Source organism: Acomys russatus, chromosome 32 (genome assembly GCF_903995435.1).
Source record: "Acomys russatus chromosome 32, mAcoRus1.1, whole genome shotgun sequence".
Taxonomy (NCBI): domain Eukaryota; kingdom Metazoa; phylum Chordata; class Mammalia; order Rodentia; family Muridae; genus Acomys; species Acomys russatus.
Genome location: NC_067168.1, coordinates 46,873,416 through 46,891,067, shown reverse-complemented (window position 1 = coordinate 46,891,067; position 17,652 = coordinate 46,873,416). Strand labels below are relative to the sequence as shown.

Below are 17,652 nucleotides of genomic sequence, written 5' to 3'. Positions count from 1 at the left end.
ACTGTGGGCTTTAACCACCAAAGATGAGCATCAACTCTGACCAACTGTGGGGGCCTGGCTCACAGAAGGATGTATGTGTTCACAGGTGGGAATCTGTGCACGGAGCAGAACTGGGGTCTGGCCGGGATGCTGTTGTATTGGGAAAGGACAGGAGGCTGTTAGAGTGTGAGGGATGTGACTTTCATTTACTGTCCCCAAAGAGCCAAATGCCTTCGACTCTTAGAGAGGCCGAGCTCCTCATGAAAAGATAGACACTGGGGCTAGAGAGAGGGCTCAGGTGAGGAGCACTTTGTACTCTTGCAGAGGGCCTGAGGGTGGTTGCCAGCACCCACGTCAGGTAGCTGCAGGGGATCCTCGCCCTCCTGTTGCTTCTAAGGGCAACAGGATCCGGGTGCATAGTAAGTAGAAGACAGAGGCCGCCATCCTTTCAGAATGTTTTATTGATATTCATTAGTGAATAAACTTTTGTTGTTGGTTTTGATGCATTGCAACTCACTCTTTGGTAGTGGTCGCTCAGTGCTGATCACCAGTTTACCCACCATACCAAGTTATCACGGCCTCGAAGGTGCCGGTTTTCACACTGGTGTGTTTCCAGTGCGGACGGGCAGCTCCTCTGAGCGCGTGACATGGTCTGTTCAAAGCCAAGGTTGTCGCCCTCCTCTGCTGTTCTACCTGCTGCTCTAACATACATTCAAACGGAAAGGTAAGTTACTCGGAGCAACAGCACACCTACAGCAGCCAGGACAGTGGAGAGCGCGACGGACCAGCGCTCCCGCGTTTGGAGAATAGTTTGAAATAGCAGGACCGAAACTTGCCACTTGGGACCTTCTCAAAGCATTGCTGGTAGACATAAGGTGACCCTCACTCAATTCAAGGACCCATCATTTGCTGGGATGGGGGCGGAGGGGGCGGTCCATGTGACAATTCCTTGTATACAGGATGCCCCAGACATGTGTGGAAGATGATTATGTGACACGTTGCTGTATAGCCATCCTCAGACAAGAGTAAATAAATAATATGCCTGGGCTGGGATCTCTGTCTGTCTCTCTCTCTCTCTCTCTCTCTTACACACACACACACACACACACACACACACACACACACACACACACACACACATACACACACACCTAGCTGGAGCTGGATGGTTAAAATACAACACACAGATAATAAATAAAAGTCCGTAACTGGGTGGGTAACAGCAACAAGCCCAGGCCATCCGCTTGCTCATGCTCGCTCCACTCATAAGCACCTCTGATCTTTTCCTATGGGCAGAAATGGGACGAGGACACAACAGGCTTGGGGGCTGTGGGGGGTGGGGAGGGGTGGGGAAGGAAACTTACTCTGGCTTTGAAACAAGAGGATTTAAAATGCAGCCTCCAACCGGCTACAGAGCGCTAACTTGTTGCCTGAGCTTCCTTCAGAGTGGAGAGGGGCGAGCAGCCATCAAGGCTGACTGACCTTGACCCAGGATGCAATGACAAGTACGGTGGGCTCGGCACTTCCCCTCCACTGTGTGTAGATTTAACACTCTTGTGCCCTTTTCCCCTTGATTCTACTGTCACAGTGATAACTGGTCATACATCAACCTGGCTGTGACACTGGGTCCCAGAAATAAGCTGTGTCGTTAGCAAGTTAGTGTCTGTACCATTTGCATGAAATTGCCAGTACTAAGACTTCCCTGCAAATACATCTTTAAAAATGGGAAAAAAAAAAAAATCAATCATATAGAACACAGAGGGGCTGCCTGATGGCACATCGGAGTGTAAATACATTCTTTTCAGGCCAGGCTCTGAGCCTGGCAGCTGATGACAAAACACAGGGTCACAGGGTCACTTCAAGTCAGAGACACAAAAAGAAAGTCACGTCTCACGAACGGACGGACAGTCCATCGGGGCAGAGCAGTGCAGATCTTGAGGAAGTTGGGCCGCCTACGGCAGAAAGAACAGCTCTCTCTGATGGCAAGCAGCTCTGTTGGCTGCCACAGGTGGGCAAGGAGACCTGTGCCACGCGGCGGCTATGTGTGCAACTCCACGGTCTTATGCAGGATTCACCAGATTCCTATCCATGGGATAAGAACACCGTTGGGAACTTCAGTGCTTGAAAGTAGGGAAGAAAAGGACACCACCTGGCCCCAGGCGAGCTCAGGCGGCATCCTCGTGAGAGTGTGCCCTTGGCGGGCTGTCACTTCCTGGACATCGGAAGAGAAAGCAGACTCGACGTCCCCAAGTCCTGTGTGCATACCATGTGGAGTTCCACTCCCTCCCCCCCACGAGGCACAAGGTTGATTTGTCTAGCTCGGGAGAAGACCTCGGAGGGGACAAGGGTGCGAGCGCTCTGCAGGAGATGGGAGGCAGGGAGCAGACAGAGCTGATGTCCCGGAGGGCAGCGATCCCCGGCCTCACCGCAAGCTAGTCTGTTTGGGGAGCTTAGCACCCATTAAGATGCCTGAGGTGAGGATCATGGGGGCTCTCATCTGCACGCTGGACCCAACCATGGTGGGGAAGCTGCGATTCCTCCGGATGCCGCTGGGGCACCCCAGAGGCAGGCCCTCGGGGACCAGGCCCCCGGGAACAAGCGTCTGTGCTGGCCCCACGGCTCCACAGAGAGAAGGAGGTCCCTGGTCCTCAGTCAAGGTAGGGATGTGGGCTCGCCCTGAGTTCACCACTCTGGCCACCCCAAATCTCCTGACTTTGTCCACGAGGTTGAGGTTGGAGACGGACACATCCGTCTGGCTCTCGCTGCTACGTAGGCGTTTCTTTTCCCTCACCTCCCTCAGGATGGAGCTGGCAGGCTTGGAGGCCAGGAAGTTGTTGTAGGGAGGGCTCGTGCACTTGAACTCGAAGGAGGGTGGGGAGGCCACGGGCGTCTGCATAGGGGAGTTTGGTGGGGTGGATGGGATCACAGCCATCCTAGGGGCGTAGGAGTGCAGGAGGGAGCCCCTGCCAGCCCGGTCCCAACTCTGGGGGTCGTACACAGCTGCCGAGATGCCTCGCTCCTTCAGCAGCCACACCAGCCCCAGGGACGTGCTCATGGTGGTTGTGGACTCGCGGACGTTTGTGAAGGACTCAGCCAGGCTCAGTCTCCGGGGGGTGCATGGCGTGGCCACTGGTGTGGGTTTCAGGTGGCTGCTGCTGCTGCTACAAGCCGGAGCTGGGGCGGAGTTAAGGCTGAAAGAAAAGAGGGGGCCAGTTATTCCTCAGAAAGACCCCTTGGGAAGGATCCGTGGCCCAGCCCCCTGCAGGGCCGTGCAGAGGGAGCTTGAAGTTGAAAGGGCACCCCTGCTGTGCCCTCAGGTGCCTCTGTCTGCATCCGCTCATTTCCGGGGTAGGGGGGGGTCCCATTTGCTTATCCCTGGCAGGTCACGGAGCTGACTCCTCTGTACATGGCAAAGCAGGCTCTAAGGTCGGTTGGCTTACTCAGTGTCACGCTTGGCTAGGGAGTGGACATCCCTGGGTTTGAACCCACATGTGGAGTGGCCCCACCACTGTCGGGACAAGAAGTAGAACCATCAAAACCCAAACCACACAAAATAGTTCTTATTTTCCCTCCAAACCTTGATCTTTACAAGTTAAAATGCAAACCAAGGCAGGGAGTAGGGGCTTGTTATTAGAAACAGCAAATATGGCCACAGGCCAGCACTCGCCCCTCAGTCCCTGGCTGTTTAGCTCCCTTTCCCACTGCCTGGACACAATGGGTGACAGGGGCAGAGGAAGGAGGCCACATCTAACATGACCAATCTATCTAGGATCTGTAAAGCTCAAATGCCACGTAGTGTTGGACACCTGGGTGGCGACTGACAGGGAGCCAGGCTCCTTTGTCATGGCCTGTTCACTGGACACCTGTGAGGTCCCAGCATCTGTGGCCCAGCTGGGAAGCCACCAGGATGCTGCACTCACAAAGCTGGCTTTCAGGGAGCGCTGTCCTGTTTCTGAGAGAGTGCAGAGGGACAAAGGAGGACCTACTGCCATCACCACTTCATGGGACCCGTCAGTGGCTGCTGGCGCTGGGCTTCAGCTGGAGTGGCCAGCTGAGTGGTTCCCAGGACTTAGTCCTAGAAACCTCTCCCAGGCTGCTTGGGGGCGGGGGGGGGGGGGGTAGGGGTGGGAGGAGGGGAACAGGGGGAGGGGGAAGGGGGTGGAGGGGGTGGTACCTTGGGCAGATACCAGCTAGGAGGGAAGAAAGAGATCCTTGGAATGATGAGAGAAGGGGCCCCACCCTCCCTAGAGAGAGAGACAGCTAGAGGCGTCATGTGGCCCCACATTTAGGTGCCCCTCTGCAGTGGTTGGTGGGTGCAGGGTGGGAGCCAGAGAGAAGCTCGGGGGGGCGGGGGAGGACTGCAGAGTCGGGAGCACTCGGAGAGACCAGGCAGCTGGGATGGAAAGTGGGTTTGAAAAAGGTGCAGGGAAGGTATTTGTAAATGCTGATAGTTGCTTGACACTAAGAACCTTCTAGAAGACTAGGTTTATGGGTGTGGCCATCCCTTCAAAGCTTTGTTTTTCCTCCCACTGCATTTTCCAATTCAGGCAAGACAGGCCCTGCCTACTCCTCATTTCTAAGGCTTTTCTGGTCTCCAGTGTGGCCACATGGGACTTCTGAGGGAAGACATACTTTGGGGCAATCTGTGGCCCCATGGCTTCCGCCAAAAAATACACAACAGTCTCTCAAAACAAAATCCTGTGGCTTTAAAAACAACCTCTTCTAAACCACCTGGAAGCCAGCATCTCCCGGGGGTAGCAGGGACCAGAAACAAAGCGGGAATCCAGGGACCCCACTGGGTGAGACCTTTGGTTAGGCCCTTCATTAGTGTTGACACTCAGCTGGTCTAGGGTTTAGCTGGGTTAGAAGTAATGACGGTCAAGGCCACATTAAACCAGTCACAGCCACAGAGACACACCGAAGCCTTTGTCCCCAGGTTAGTGGCAGCCACAGTTGGCACACACAGCCCCTTCGGCGTGGCCCTGCAGGAACAGGCACTGCCGGCCGTGTGCTCACCCCCTGCCTTGCCTGTGAGCCTCAGACTCTCTGACCTACACCGACTCTCAGCTCAACAGGGCATATTGCTGCTTCGTCGTCATCATCCTCACAAGACCTGTGGAGAATTATTCATAGTGTGAGGTACTCCCTGGGGTGGTGCTCCCTGGGGGGTACTCCCCAGGGTGGTGATGCTCCCCAGGGTGTGCAGTGTTCCCTGGGCTGATGTTCCCCAGAGTAGTACTCCCTGAGGGTAATGCTCCCTGGGGGTAGTGCTCCCCAGTGGCTCTTCCCTTTGAGCTAGCTTTTCTCACCTCCCTCCCTGACATGATCCCACTAACTCTGGGATCTTACTTGAGTGTGCCACAAAGAAAGTGATATATGTATGTGGGGGTGGGGGTGTCACTCTTCAGTGTTGTAAGAGACCAGACCGGTCTCTCCCATTCTTACCTTTTCCCTGGAAGGCAGGGAGGTAAGCCAACATGGCTGAAATCAAGTCAAACAGGCTGACACCTCTCCAGATGGTGTGGCAGAGGGAAACAAGCCACAGTGGGCACATGGCTCCACCACAGAGCTTTTTTTTTTCCCACACTGGCCGTTATAGTTTGGCTGTGATGTGCGGTTCCTGGAGTCGCTCCAGGAAGATGAAGGCTTCTACCGAGCTCGGTAACTCTACCATGAAAAGAACTCCATGCTCCACTGGCAGGCTTTGGGACAACAATCATGCTGACCCAGCCACAGGGTCTGGGGAGACGTTGGCTTCAGCCAGGTAAAGAGAGCAGTAAGAATTCACCCTACAGCCTCAGGCCTGAACGGACAAGGTTCAGAAAGAAAGACAGCACCCAGAATGGTAGTTACAAATGCCCCTAAGATGCTCCCGCCATTGGATTTGGCTCTCTGTGTGCGTCTGTGTGCACGTGGGTGCACGTATGGCTGTGGTGCTCAGGCACATGTGTGTTTGTAGGTGTCAGAGGTCAACCGTAGGCACCGTCTACCTTATGTCTGAGCCAGGATAGGCCTCTCTGGCCAGAGCCTCACCAAGCAGGCTAGGCTGGCCCCAGGGAGCTACAAAGATCCCTCGACACGGGATTACAAGATTGTACTACCAGGCCTAGCTTTTTTTTTTTTTTTTTAATGTAAGTGATGGAGTTCAAACTCAGGTCCTCATGTCTGTAATTTCCTATTTTTTCCCTTGACAGGATCTCACTGTGTGACCAGGCTGGCCTCAAACTCACAAGACACCCACCTGCCTCTGTCCCCCAAATACTGGGATTAAAGGTGTGCGCCACCACACCCACCTTGGGGTCAGCCTCTGAATAGACTCTCGACTTTCACCATGACCTTGTGAGAAAGGCCGCTCCTGACTGGCCCCACTGCCACCCACCCCACGGACACAGTGCCTTACCTTGGCGTGACCCGCGTGAGCTCATCTGAGGGGTGCAGGATTCGGCAAGTGGTGAAGGTGAAAGTGGAGTTGGTCTGCGACATGCACTTCCCAGGGTGGGGCGCTAGGTCAGGAAAAGAAGAATAAACACATTCCTTGCACCCACTCGAACCACAACGCAGGTTCAAATCCAGCAGGGCCCTCCACGGCTGTGAGTGCTGACAGGCTACCTTGTCGACCGGATCTGGGCAAGGAAGCCGAGACACCGATGTTCTGGACTGAAGGTGGCCCCTCAAAAATAACCATGTTTTTTGGGCACCAGTCTGCAGAGCATTGAATCCCAGCTTCCGGCCCAATCCAGACAGGGTTCCTCATCAGAGCTCTCGGGCCAGTAGTGGATCCAGTTCCCAGAGGCTGGGGGCGGGCAGGGGCCTTCACAGGGAAGTTTAGTTTTCCACCTCAGAGCTCATACCCGCTTTCTTCCAGCATGTTGGCTGTGTATTTTTTTTTTTTTTTTTACACTGACAAGCAGGTGCTAATTTCTACTCAGAGGAAGGGTGGAGTGGGAGTGGGCAGGAGAGATGCTCGGCTCCCGGAAGCAGGACAAAGTCCACGCAGCTCCCTTTCCCGTTCACACAAAAGGGGCTCAGGGAAGCTGGCTCCACTACTGTCCACTTGGGATGGTCATGGCGGGAGGTGTCCTCAGCAGCCCCAACAACAACATGCAGGAATTCCAGGACCCAGTGTGGTCTGGCACACCCCCATGCCTGCCCGCCCTCTGGCAGGCTTCTCTCACACGGTCTCTAGGGTACGTTTTTACTAGAGTTGAGACAAGAGGGTCTCTCTCCTTTGAATGCTCCAAGACGTTGTTGTTAAGGCAGCTGACGACCAAGGTTGGAGCAAAGCAAATCATGGGAGTATTAGGACCATGCACCAGAGAGCCAGCAAAGGGACAGTGAGAGACCCTAGGAAGACATCATGATTGCCATGGCCGTTCTAACTCAAAACTTGAGCATGGGGTGGGGGTGGGGGTAGAAAAAAAAAAAACAAGCGTGTGGTTGGGGGGTGTACATCAAAACATGTGCACCCAGCCCTGCACAGCTCAGTCCCCAGAGGCCTCCTGGGAAAAGACTCCAGTTCCTCAGAGGCCAAGAAACTCAAAGGCTATGATGATTCAACTACCAGAATCTTCTTGTGGTAAGTTTTTGCTTGGGTTTGATAAGGGGGGGGGGGGGGGGGGGGGATCTGGCTGTGTTTTAAAAGAAAACTAGAAACCAAATGAAGCAAACAATAGAAAAAGGTCAGGGGCAGGTGGAAGTGGGTTGGGGACACAGATCGAAGGCAGGGCCACCGAAGCCAGGGGACAAAAACAGAGACGTGACTAGAAAAGAAGGGCAGCTCTGTGTCCCACGAGGGCCCAGTGACACCTGGGGTGACAGCCAGCACCAGCACCAGGAGCAGAGGCTTAGTGGGGGGCGGGGAGGGGCACGGAAGGACACACAAGCAAATGAAACACAGAAACTGCCTCTGTGAGCATGGCCCTAGCGCCGATACAAGTGTTGGGTCCTGAGCTCTGTAAGTGCCGCGGAGTGCCAACAAAAAGCGCATCAAGCTATGAGGAGAAGAAGGCAGCCAAACAATCACAAGTCTTGGACAAAAGTCCGGGGAGGGGGGGTGGTGGGGGAGGGGACAACAGGAAGCCTAAGAGAAAGGTTATTTGGGAAAGACAGAGAAGGCAAGGGGAAGACAGAGCATTAAGACACAATGCCAGTAGGAGGAGACACTGAAAACAATAATCAAGCAAGGCAAGGCAGGGTTAGGATTAGAAAGTGCAGCCCTGTTTGAACCAGAATGTGCAGCCACCCCTCCCCAGCCCATTAGGTGTGCGATCTCCAAGGAGGGCACCTCAGATATGGAGGCGAATCATCAGAAGTCAACCCATCACATCCAAATGGGTTTGGGAGATAAGAGAAGGCTGCTAAAAATTCACACCCCCCGCCCCCACCCCAGGAGCAAGGGACAGCTTGGAAGACCAAGAGGTTGTTGATTGTCTGAGAGCCAAAGCCAGAGATCTGGCCCCTCCACAATACCACTGGAATGCCTGGGTGCTCGCTCTCTCGGTGTCACCACGGACTGCCGGGACACAGCTGCGCCTCCCTTCCTTGGGACACACAATACAGAGACTGTGAGTTTCCCCAGGAATGGCTCCCCAGAGCCCCTCCTGTGCGTGCCAGGGAAGCAGAACGTTGAATCCTAAAGCCCCTGGCTTCTGGAGAAGGCCAAGCTCTAGAGCAAGAGACACGAAAACACGCTTGGCAGAGCTGAGGCTTTGGGTTCAACACCGGAGGTCAGCAAGACCACCGCGCCCCCCCCCACACACACACACAACGCCCAGCTCAGTGGCAAGTCCAGACCGTGTTTACCTCACAGGCTTCATTTTGTGGGTACAAAGGATGGGGCTTCCTGGTGAAGTCCTTATTCCTGCCTCAGCCTGACTGGAGGGCTCCGGCATCGTGGGGGATGGGCATAGACCACAGGGACTACAGCCTAAGGCTGAGCGGCAGGTGCCAGCAGGTTCGAGGTTACTGTGCTGGTAACTAGGCGAGCCAGGCACGTCCAGAGGTAGGTTCCTGTGCTAATTTGGGCTTTGTGCTCACTAAAATGAGAGCCCCCCTCTGGTTGTCAACCCAGCCTGATCATTTTACATAGACATGGATTTTTCTTTAGTTTAACAACCCTAATCCTTAGATTACTTCTTTCTCTGTAGGGTTTGAAGCCAGTATGAGCACTGGCGAGCTTTTAAAGTCAACTACACCTTGGTTACTAGGGACACACAGGGTGAACCACAGGCAGACACTCCATTGGGCCAGCTGTGTGGAGGGCGTGGCAAGGGTGAGGCTACTCTGCTCTTGCTCTGCTGATGTAGCCTGTGTCGCTTCTGCTTGAGGTGGAGGTGCCTGCTTGCCTACTGTGAGGACCCCTGGTGGGTCATCCCTGACACATTCTCCAACAGAAGCCCATGTGGCTGCTGCCCTACTGAGTGCTGATGCCTCCCAGGACTGTTGCTGAGAGGAGAGGACCATGCTCGGCTGAGATGCTTGGCTGAGCTCAGGGGCCCTGTAAGGACTGAGGGATCATGGGACTTCACCCATCTGGGCAGCCACATTAGACATAGGTTTCATTCAGCCCTTTCTTTTCTCCGTCCTCTGACAGAGGGCAAGCTGACAATGTGCGGAGGACTCCCTAGAAGCCAGTCCTTGAGAGACCCCCAAGGGAGCCACACAGAGGCACTGAAGCATGCAACTGCAACTACAGTCTTGAGATGGGACCAGAGCCAGGCTATCTCAGAGACCTTTGAGGATGGGGAGATGCTGACCCCTGCCACACACTCAGCCTATGTCATGTGTCCCAAGCTGCCTAGCGAGCACGGAAGCAACTGGCCTCTGCCAAGGAGACCAGAATGTCTATGAGCCAATCGTATAGACCTTCCCTTCCAGACCCACTGGGTCACTGGGCCAACTCCCTCATACAAGCCTGTCTGGACCCTCGTCTGTGTTGGTGGGACTGAGTGCAGCACAGAGCCAGGGAGGAGGGCTCCCTTGGGGCGCATGCCCTGTGACCAGCAGGAGCCAGACCTCTACTCCTCTCTGTGGTGGGCTATTCCTTTCATTCCTTCACTCACAAGTGCTCCCGAGCACAACCTGGATCTGTGTTTTGGATAAGGAAGTGGCAAAAAGCTGTTTCCTGGCTTCTGCCTCTGGCAGTCCTGGGCTTCACACGCAGGAGAATTCAGATCTGTCTGTACAGTGTACACTGACGCCAGGATCTGGGGAGCCAATTGTGAACCATGTGCACTGTAGGGGCACAGAGTCTGCATGAACCAGTCTCTAGGTATGTGAGTGACAGGTAAAGTGACCTTTGACTTCATCTCTGGTGTTGGCTTAGCCCCATCTTTTCCTTTGAGTGAATCTTCAGGAGAGTATAACGGAGCTAAATCCTGAAGCTCATTCCACACCGCCAGCTACGAACCGAACTTCACTAACCCTTCCCACACGCAGGTCGCCCTCAACCATATGCCAAACACAGAGGACTGGGCGGGGGTTGGGGGTGAGGGGTGGAGGGTGGGGTGGCAGGGATGAGGGGGTGGGGGGCAGGGCCTGACTAGCCTGAAGAAACGTGCTTCCTATGTAAATCAGAACATAAACAGTCATTAAAATGAATTAAAACTATGACCTAAAAGTTGTTTTCAAAAAGTCCATTTTAATCTTCTGCATCATTTACAACATAACATGGAACCAACTTTCTTAAGACATGGAATTAAAAAAAAAAAATCAACGATGCTTCAAAAGACACATTAAAGCACACTAATAAAAATGTCTGCTTGGTCTGCCTTCTCATGCTTCGCCCTGCTCAGCATCAACTGTAAGAGAGACGGCCAACCGCCTCCGGATCACACAGCTCCCGCGCCAGGGCTGAACCAGCAGGGACCAGGCCAGGGGCACATAAAGCCAGGCCCTCCCACCAAGGCTCATCATCCTTTAACCACCCCTCCCCTGACTGCGCAGAGGGAGCATTTGGGGTATCCAGTGTGACTGGGGTGGGGGAGGGGGAGTCTTGCACCCCTACTCCTAACAGTAGAATGGTTCCGTCATTCAATGGAGAAAAAGAGCCACATTGCTCTGCAGACTTTGCACGCACACACGGTGCTCCCAGAAAGGGCTTCCCCCAGGAAAGGAGCACCAGAGAGCTCTCCACCCAAGGGGGACGCTGTTCCAGAATGACCCCCGGCGGCCTCATCAGCTGTGCTTTGAACACACACCTTGAGTCTGACCTTCTATAATTCCTGCTCTACGCATACTCGGCTCTCCTCAAATCAAGTTTTTGGGTGAATGTACTGCAAGTCTCTCGTGGGAAGAGGAAGGGCGGAGGTCGGGTCCTCACAACCAGGCTCTCACCCTCTGAGCTCTCACAGCAGTTCTTGGTGCAATGAGTTTGATTCTTTCCGAACAACTTTCCCATGATGCACAAGGGGTGGGGGTGGGGTGGAGGTGGGGGTGGGGCATCTCTCAATTTTCAGTATGGTCATTCTAGCTATAAGAAGGATATGTGTGACCTTTGTGACCTTTGACACCAATTCTTTTAGCCATGGAAGTCAGCCAGATGTGATGCTGTCTGCCTTCAGATGGGACCCAGCATTGGTAATGGAGGGAGAGTCAACACTGCAGCATGCTGTCCTGACCTTTCGTCTTGTTTTGTATTACGGTCCAGACTGGCCCTGAACTTGTGATCCTCCTGCCTCAGCTCCCTGGGATTGTAACTATATACCACCAGGGCTGACTGAGTGTAGTTCTCACAGGATAAACGCTCTCATCCCCCTGACCCTTCTCTTGGTAACTTAACTTCTAAAAACTCTAAGCATTCATTTTGTGGTGACAGTCCGCCAGGTCAGGCCCCTTGACCACAGCTGGCTGCAATTAACCTGGGGATAGGAGACTCCACCGAAACCTGGCTTTGTCCTACCTTGGATTTCATGGCAAGTGTCCTGGCCTCTAAAATGTATGAGGCAGGAAGAGGAATCTCCTTTCTTTGCATCCAGTGACCTGGGGAGGCCATGCGGATGACAGCACTGGAGTCATTAATTTTCCCTCTTACACCCAGCATGATGAGCTAGGAGGTCCAAGAAGACACGGGGGGGCATCTGGGGTAAGCAGTGACCACACAGCTCTTCAGAGGTGCCAGGAGCCCTGAGCACAACCCTTCCATCCCAGTGCAAGAGGTTCAAAGGGTCACCAGAACACTGAGCACATTGCGGGTCCCTGGAGGTGGGACAGGGGGCTAGCCAGAGCACCTAGTTTCTTCCTTGTGCGAGATGAAGGACATCCCTATGTGTGTCCTCGGTTAATGAGCGTCACTAAACACTTTTTAGAAATCTGTTTGAACACATGGAATTAAGGTGTGCCCCTTCCTACACTGAAGTTAAGCCACGTCACAGGGCTGCAGTACCCAGCACGCACCGCCTGGCCGCTCCCTGCACTGCGGCCTGGTTTTCACACATCCTGTGGCTTCTCACTCATCACCATTTCCCTAAAATCTCTCAGCTTTGCTCAGTTTGGAATTCCAAAGAGGACATGGGGAACAATCAGATTCGGGGCAGGGTGGCCTTCACAGAATATGGGCACACCTGTTCTTGGGGGGCGGGGGCCCTGTGACCCACTTTTTAGCAGCCTCTCCTGCTCCCACTTGCAGTTGGGTGGAGGTGCCCACTTGTCAAAAGTGGAGGACTTGGTCTCTGTTTTTGAAAACAGAGCCTGAAAACTGGGAAGGCTTTTCCTATTACCCACACGGACGAGCGGAAGCTACAGACACAGCGTTACTACGGATGGTGCCAGGGACAGAGGTGAGCAAGGCCCAGAGCTCTGCCTCCCCTAAAGGTGTCAGGTTTACAGGACTAATTGAAGCGCCCTCACCAGACCCCTCCTCCTCCTCCTCCTCCTCCAGGCCTGCTTGTGCTGGCGGCTGCTGCATCTCCTCTGGGGAAGCCTGAGGATGGCTGGAGGAACTTCTGCCGCCTGAGACAGTCACACGTGCTCGGGACCTCTCACCTGAGGTCTCTGGGTGCTGGATTGGCGTGGAGGTAGCTAGGCCCGTGAGAGAAATGTGGTCACCTGTGTCGTCTTCCTCAAAGTCGTTAAGGCAGTACACTTCATCCAGGTCAACGTCCAGAGTCCGGAAGCCCTTGGTGACCACACCAGGACGGGGGTCCAGGATGCCCCCAAGATGAGGCTGGGCCAACTGCTGCCAGTGGTGAAGCGTGGCTGAACCTTGTGGAAGAGAAGAGAGAGAGAGAGATGGATACAGGGAGAAGGAGAAGGGAGGGTTAGGGTGTCAGCGAGAGCCAAGGGTCCCACCCTCAGACAGCTCAGTGTAGATGGCTGAGTTTGCATAGGACTGTGGGAGGCGGGGCTGGAGTGGAGCTGACTTGACCCAGCCAGACAAGAGTGTGTCCCTGCCACACTAGGAAACAGTGCCACTGTAAAGAATCAACACTTTCCGAAGCAAAATTATGCTACATGCTATACGCCAATGATGTGTGGTAATGAAGCATTTTAAACCCTGCCCCCATGCCAACCCCCAAACTTTGCTGACAAAAGAGGGCGACCGAGGTCAGCAGGAACCACGGGAAACTTATAAAAACAGCACGAGAGCAGCCAGGGACCATGAAGCCACGGGGTCCTCACCCTGCTGACCCCCCTCCAGAGCCACCTGCAAGCCAGAGCTACAGAAGGAGAGTTGAGAAGCCACGAGGTGGGGGGGGGGCAAGCAGGGGAGACACAAGGTAAGAACCCACAGAGGGGAGCCGGGCATGGTGGCACACGCCTTTAATCCCAGCACTCGGGAGGCAGAGGCAGGCGGATTGCTGTGCGTTTGTGGCCAGCCTGGTCTACAAAGCAAGTCCAGGACAGCCAAGGCTACACAGAGAGAAACTGTCTTGAAAAACCAAAAAAAAGAAAGAAAAAGAAGAAGAAGAGGAAGAAGAGGAAGAAGAAGAAGAAGAAGAAGAAGAAGAAGAAGAAGAAGAAGAAGAAGAAGAAGAAGAAGAAGAAAGCCACAGAGGCCTAAAGTGGAGGAGCCATCTCCAAGGTGACACCAGACCCTAGGACTCAAGTGTCAGCCTGAGGGTTTGTAATAACACCAGAGTGTGTCTCTGATGACCTCATGTGTCCCAGGTGCTCCTCTGAGAAAGGTGTCATGGGGCCAGGAGTGTCTGAGATCCTGGGTCCTTAGGCACAGTGTGCTGTGGTGCTTCATGCTTCTGCCCAACCTCTGGGCACCTGATACACCTTGCAGGATGCTGCCATCTGGCAGAAGGCCCAGGAGACTGGTACTCACATTTATTCTACAGACAACGAAGACTCTCAAATGTATGTGGCTACAAATAGATAAAGACGCTTAGCGAGGCCCCAGAGACAGACACTGCCTGCACTGTGGCTCACAGCACCCCGGGCTACTTGCTAGCTTAGTGAAAACCCTCTGAGAGAGACTGAGGAAAAGGGACATAAGATGCTAGCAGTCAGCTGCCTCATATGTTGAGAGAAGAGACAGGAAGGTGAGCAGGGTGGGTGAGGCCGGGGTGGACGAGGGGCAGCCACCTGGGTAGGGGATAACTTGACATGCAGGTCTTAAAAGAATTCTGAAAATGGACTATTTCAACTCCACTTAATATTTTAAAAAAATGAGCACCTTGAACCCTAACACCCTCAACACCCTTTCAAGGCCCATACCAGTTTTAAGGATACACACTGCATCCTCCTTAATAGACCTGGGCTCTACTAAATGGAGTAAAAAAAACACTCTATGCACAAAAGGAAAAGTACAAAACATCAAAGAGGTTTGTTTTTTTTTTTTTTTTTTTTTTAAATGGAATCCAAAATGAACTTCATAACAGAAGTCCTCAACTTGGGACAAAATACAGGTATGTTTGTATTCACAACTATGGAAAAGACAAGGGTGCTAGTGCCATCTAGTGGCAAAGACCGGGGTGGACTAAACATCCCAGGGTGCTCAGAGTCCACAGGCAGAAGACTCAGCTCCAAATGGCACTTGTTCTGAGACCTGAAAGCCACCATCAAGCCTCGGATCTGTTGAAAATCTAACCACTGACCGCAGAGGGAAATGTGTACGCCAGGGACACACAGGGATTTGTGGGACCCTGAACTCCATGATGCCACACATCACTGCTCCAGAGGTTAGCTCAAGTCAGCCATGCCGTGTGTGTGCACATGTGTAAACCACATGTGCCTCCGTGATTTACACACATGGTCTTGACACAGGAACAGACTGAAGCTCCTTTATAGTCTATGCTGTAAGCCACATTCTAACTCTAAGCTGTAGCATTATCTGCAGGGCGCCCTGTAGGTGGCCCTGCACAGGCCACCCTTAGGGTTGCAGTCCAAATGGGATTTGGGAGGAAGGAAGTCAAGACGTGGCGGTCTTAGTGTGTGCAAGACTTCCAGTACACAGAGAGGTGATACAGGAAGGAGTAAACAGACAAACAAAAAATGACAGGGAAACGCGCCAGCACTCAGAGACAAGGCTAAACTATGGGATGGTTGGCTGTCTCTGTTTCCCCTCCCGTATAATCTGCTGGCTGGAGATGAGATGGAAGGCAGGCCTCTGGTGGGTTACCCCACTGTCTTCTCCACTGTCCATGCACTAGTGATAGTGTGGAGACTCCATTACCGCCTCTGCTTCTTGGCATGAGCTCCATTGTCCAATAGAAACCGTCTGCGTCCCACACACAGGCGCGGTAAAGCGTGGCTTGAGCTTCCCAGCAGCGAGTCTCACACTCTCTACAAGTAGGAATGGAAGGTTCCTGAAGCTAAGTGAGGTAACTAGCGGTAAACAGGTCAGAACACGAGCTCAGGGGGCAGCAGGGGCTGGCCATCAGCTACGCAGACGGCATCAGTGACCCATGGCAGAACTTCCAGGTGGGTGTCCAGGGCCCAGCAGGAGGTGCATGGAGGGGACTTCAGCCACCTTTGCTAGTCCCAGTCACACCGTCCATGCACTTTCTCACAGAAGGTGACAGGGAGGAGTTTGCAGAAGCCATCACCAAGGCCAACTTGATGGTACCCTAAGCCAGGGTACCAGTTTATCAGACACTGAGTGTGGAACTCTGTTACCTGCCTAACTCCCTGCGAAGACACCTCTGGCAGCCCACTCCCTGAAGCTGAGAGGCTGCCTCCCATGGCCGAACCTCACGAATGCAGCCAATAGCAAGCCCAGATGATGGCTGCGACCACAGAACAAGTGTTTACAATTCCGTAGACCTGGAAACTGTCTCAGCCTTAGCTGTGATTTTAATTATGTTAACAGTAGGCCTCAAGTGCACATTCTTCCGCCCCCCTGAGGCTCCAGGTATCCAGGGAGGCAGCACTGAGCAGAGCCCTCTCACTCCCCACCTGCCACTTCCACGGCCTAAGCCGGTGAGGCGGAATTCCACCCATCCCCGCCCCCAGGATACCTGAAACTCTCTCCAACCACACCTTACCCAGGGACCTCACCCCAGGTGCCTTTACCTGAACGGCTGGAGATCAAGGACATCCTATCAGGGTCTCACTGGGCCAACAGAAACCTGTGTGAGAACATGACCCCAGCCTAATGGCAGCCCAGGTCTCAACAGCAGTAACTAGGTCCTTTAGATACTGGTGACTGAAACAGGGGCCAGTTTGATAGTCTTGTTTGACAACTATTTGCCTATGTTACAAATAACGGAGCCGGCTCAGGAGGAGGGCTAGCTCTCCCAACACAGTCTCTGTTCGGAAGCTATAACAGGAAGATGACTGAGCCAACATCCCCTCTTAGAGTAAACACAGTAACACAAATATTGACTGTAGAGGGGAAGGAAGAGAGAAAATATCAGTTGTCTTTTAAACAGCTAAGAAAGAAGTCTGAGAAATACAAAATGAAGCCAAAGGATCTTTATCGCAAGAGTGTGTTAGAGGCCACAGCGATAAGACACGGCTTCTTAATGGTAGTGATTCAGCTTTGTGGGAAACAGGGTGCCACGGGCAAAATTCATCTTACAAACGAGCGGGCTTCTTCTTACTCTTGTCATAAAGACACTGCCACCCAAGGTGCAAAGTTAGAAGAAATAAAAATGAATTGGTCAAAACAGTTTGGAAAACAAATGCAAAATGTGTCCCAGGTAGTCCAGTGAAACACGGTAAGGATGAGCAGCAGAGAGAGATGATGGGGGACTGAGGGATGAGGGACAAAAGAGGAAAAGAAAAGAAAGGAGAAAATAAAATTGCAGAAACGGAAGGTTTTATTGAAAGAAAGCCAGACATAATTGCAGGTCAGAAAACAATCACCAATATTACAACTGAATAAACAATTAAAAAGGAGTGGGCTGTCCCTTCCTTGAGAGCTGGGAAAGACCTAATTACACAAGTCATAATTGTTAAAATGAAAGAAAAGTGGCCTGTCCTCTCTCTTTGGAAACACGGAGACTGTAGCACAGCTTATGTCTAATAATCGTGACCTCAGCTTCACAGGCTGCCTGTCCAGTAAAAGGCAGCAAAAGCAGAGACCTTCAGATGAAAACACTTGCTCTCCTGTAAGCACAGAACACAGTTTGTACCTGTGTGGCAGAAACTATCTGTGGCTTTGAAACGATGCATGTGGGGCATAATTAGATCAAGGCATCCAAAGATGCTCCTTAGAAGGGCCCAGGATAGAGGCTGAGCGAAGCTCAGATGTGCGGGCATCTGCTTCACATCAGAAATATACTG

At 53.0% G+C, this 17,652-nt stretch overlaps 1 protein-coding gene across 4 annotated transcripts in view; it reads right to left on the bottom strand.

Moving 5' to 3' along the window:
* Nucleotides 1-1,712: 1,712 nt before the first annotated feature.
* Trak1 (trafficking kinesin protein 1) overlaps nt 1,713-17,652 on the bottom strand; it is a 107,397-nt gene continuing 91,457 nt past the window's right edge. For 3 of the 4 annotated variants that reach the window (XM_051140308.1, XM_051140309.1, XM_051140310.1), the window contains 3 exons: nt 12,961-13,179; nt 6,380-6,482; nt 1,713-3,170 (listed from right to left, as the gene is read on the bottom strand). In XM_051140308.1, coding sequence (XP_050996265.1) covers nt 2,402-3,170; nt 6,380-6,482; nt 12,961-13,179 — 1,091 coding nt within the window. In that variant the 3' untranslated portion in view covers nt 1,713-2,401. The remainder of the gene's footprint in view (nt 3,171-6,379; nt 6,483-12,960; nt 13,180-17,652) is intronic. The other variant, XM_051140311.1, reaches the window with a different exon arrangement.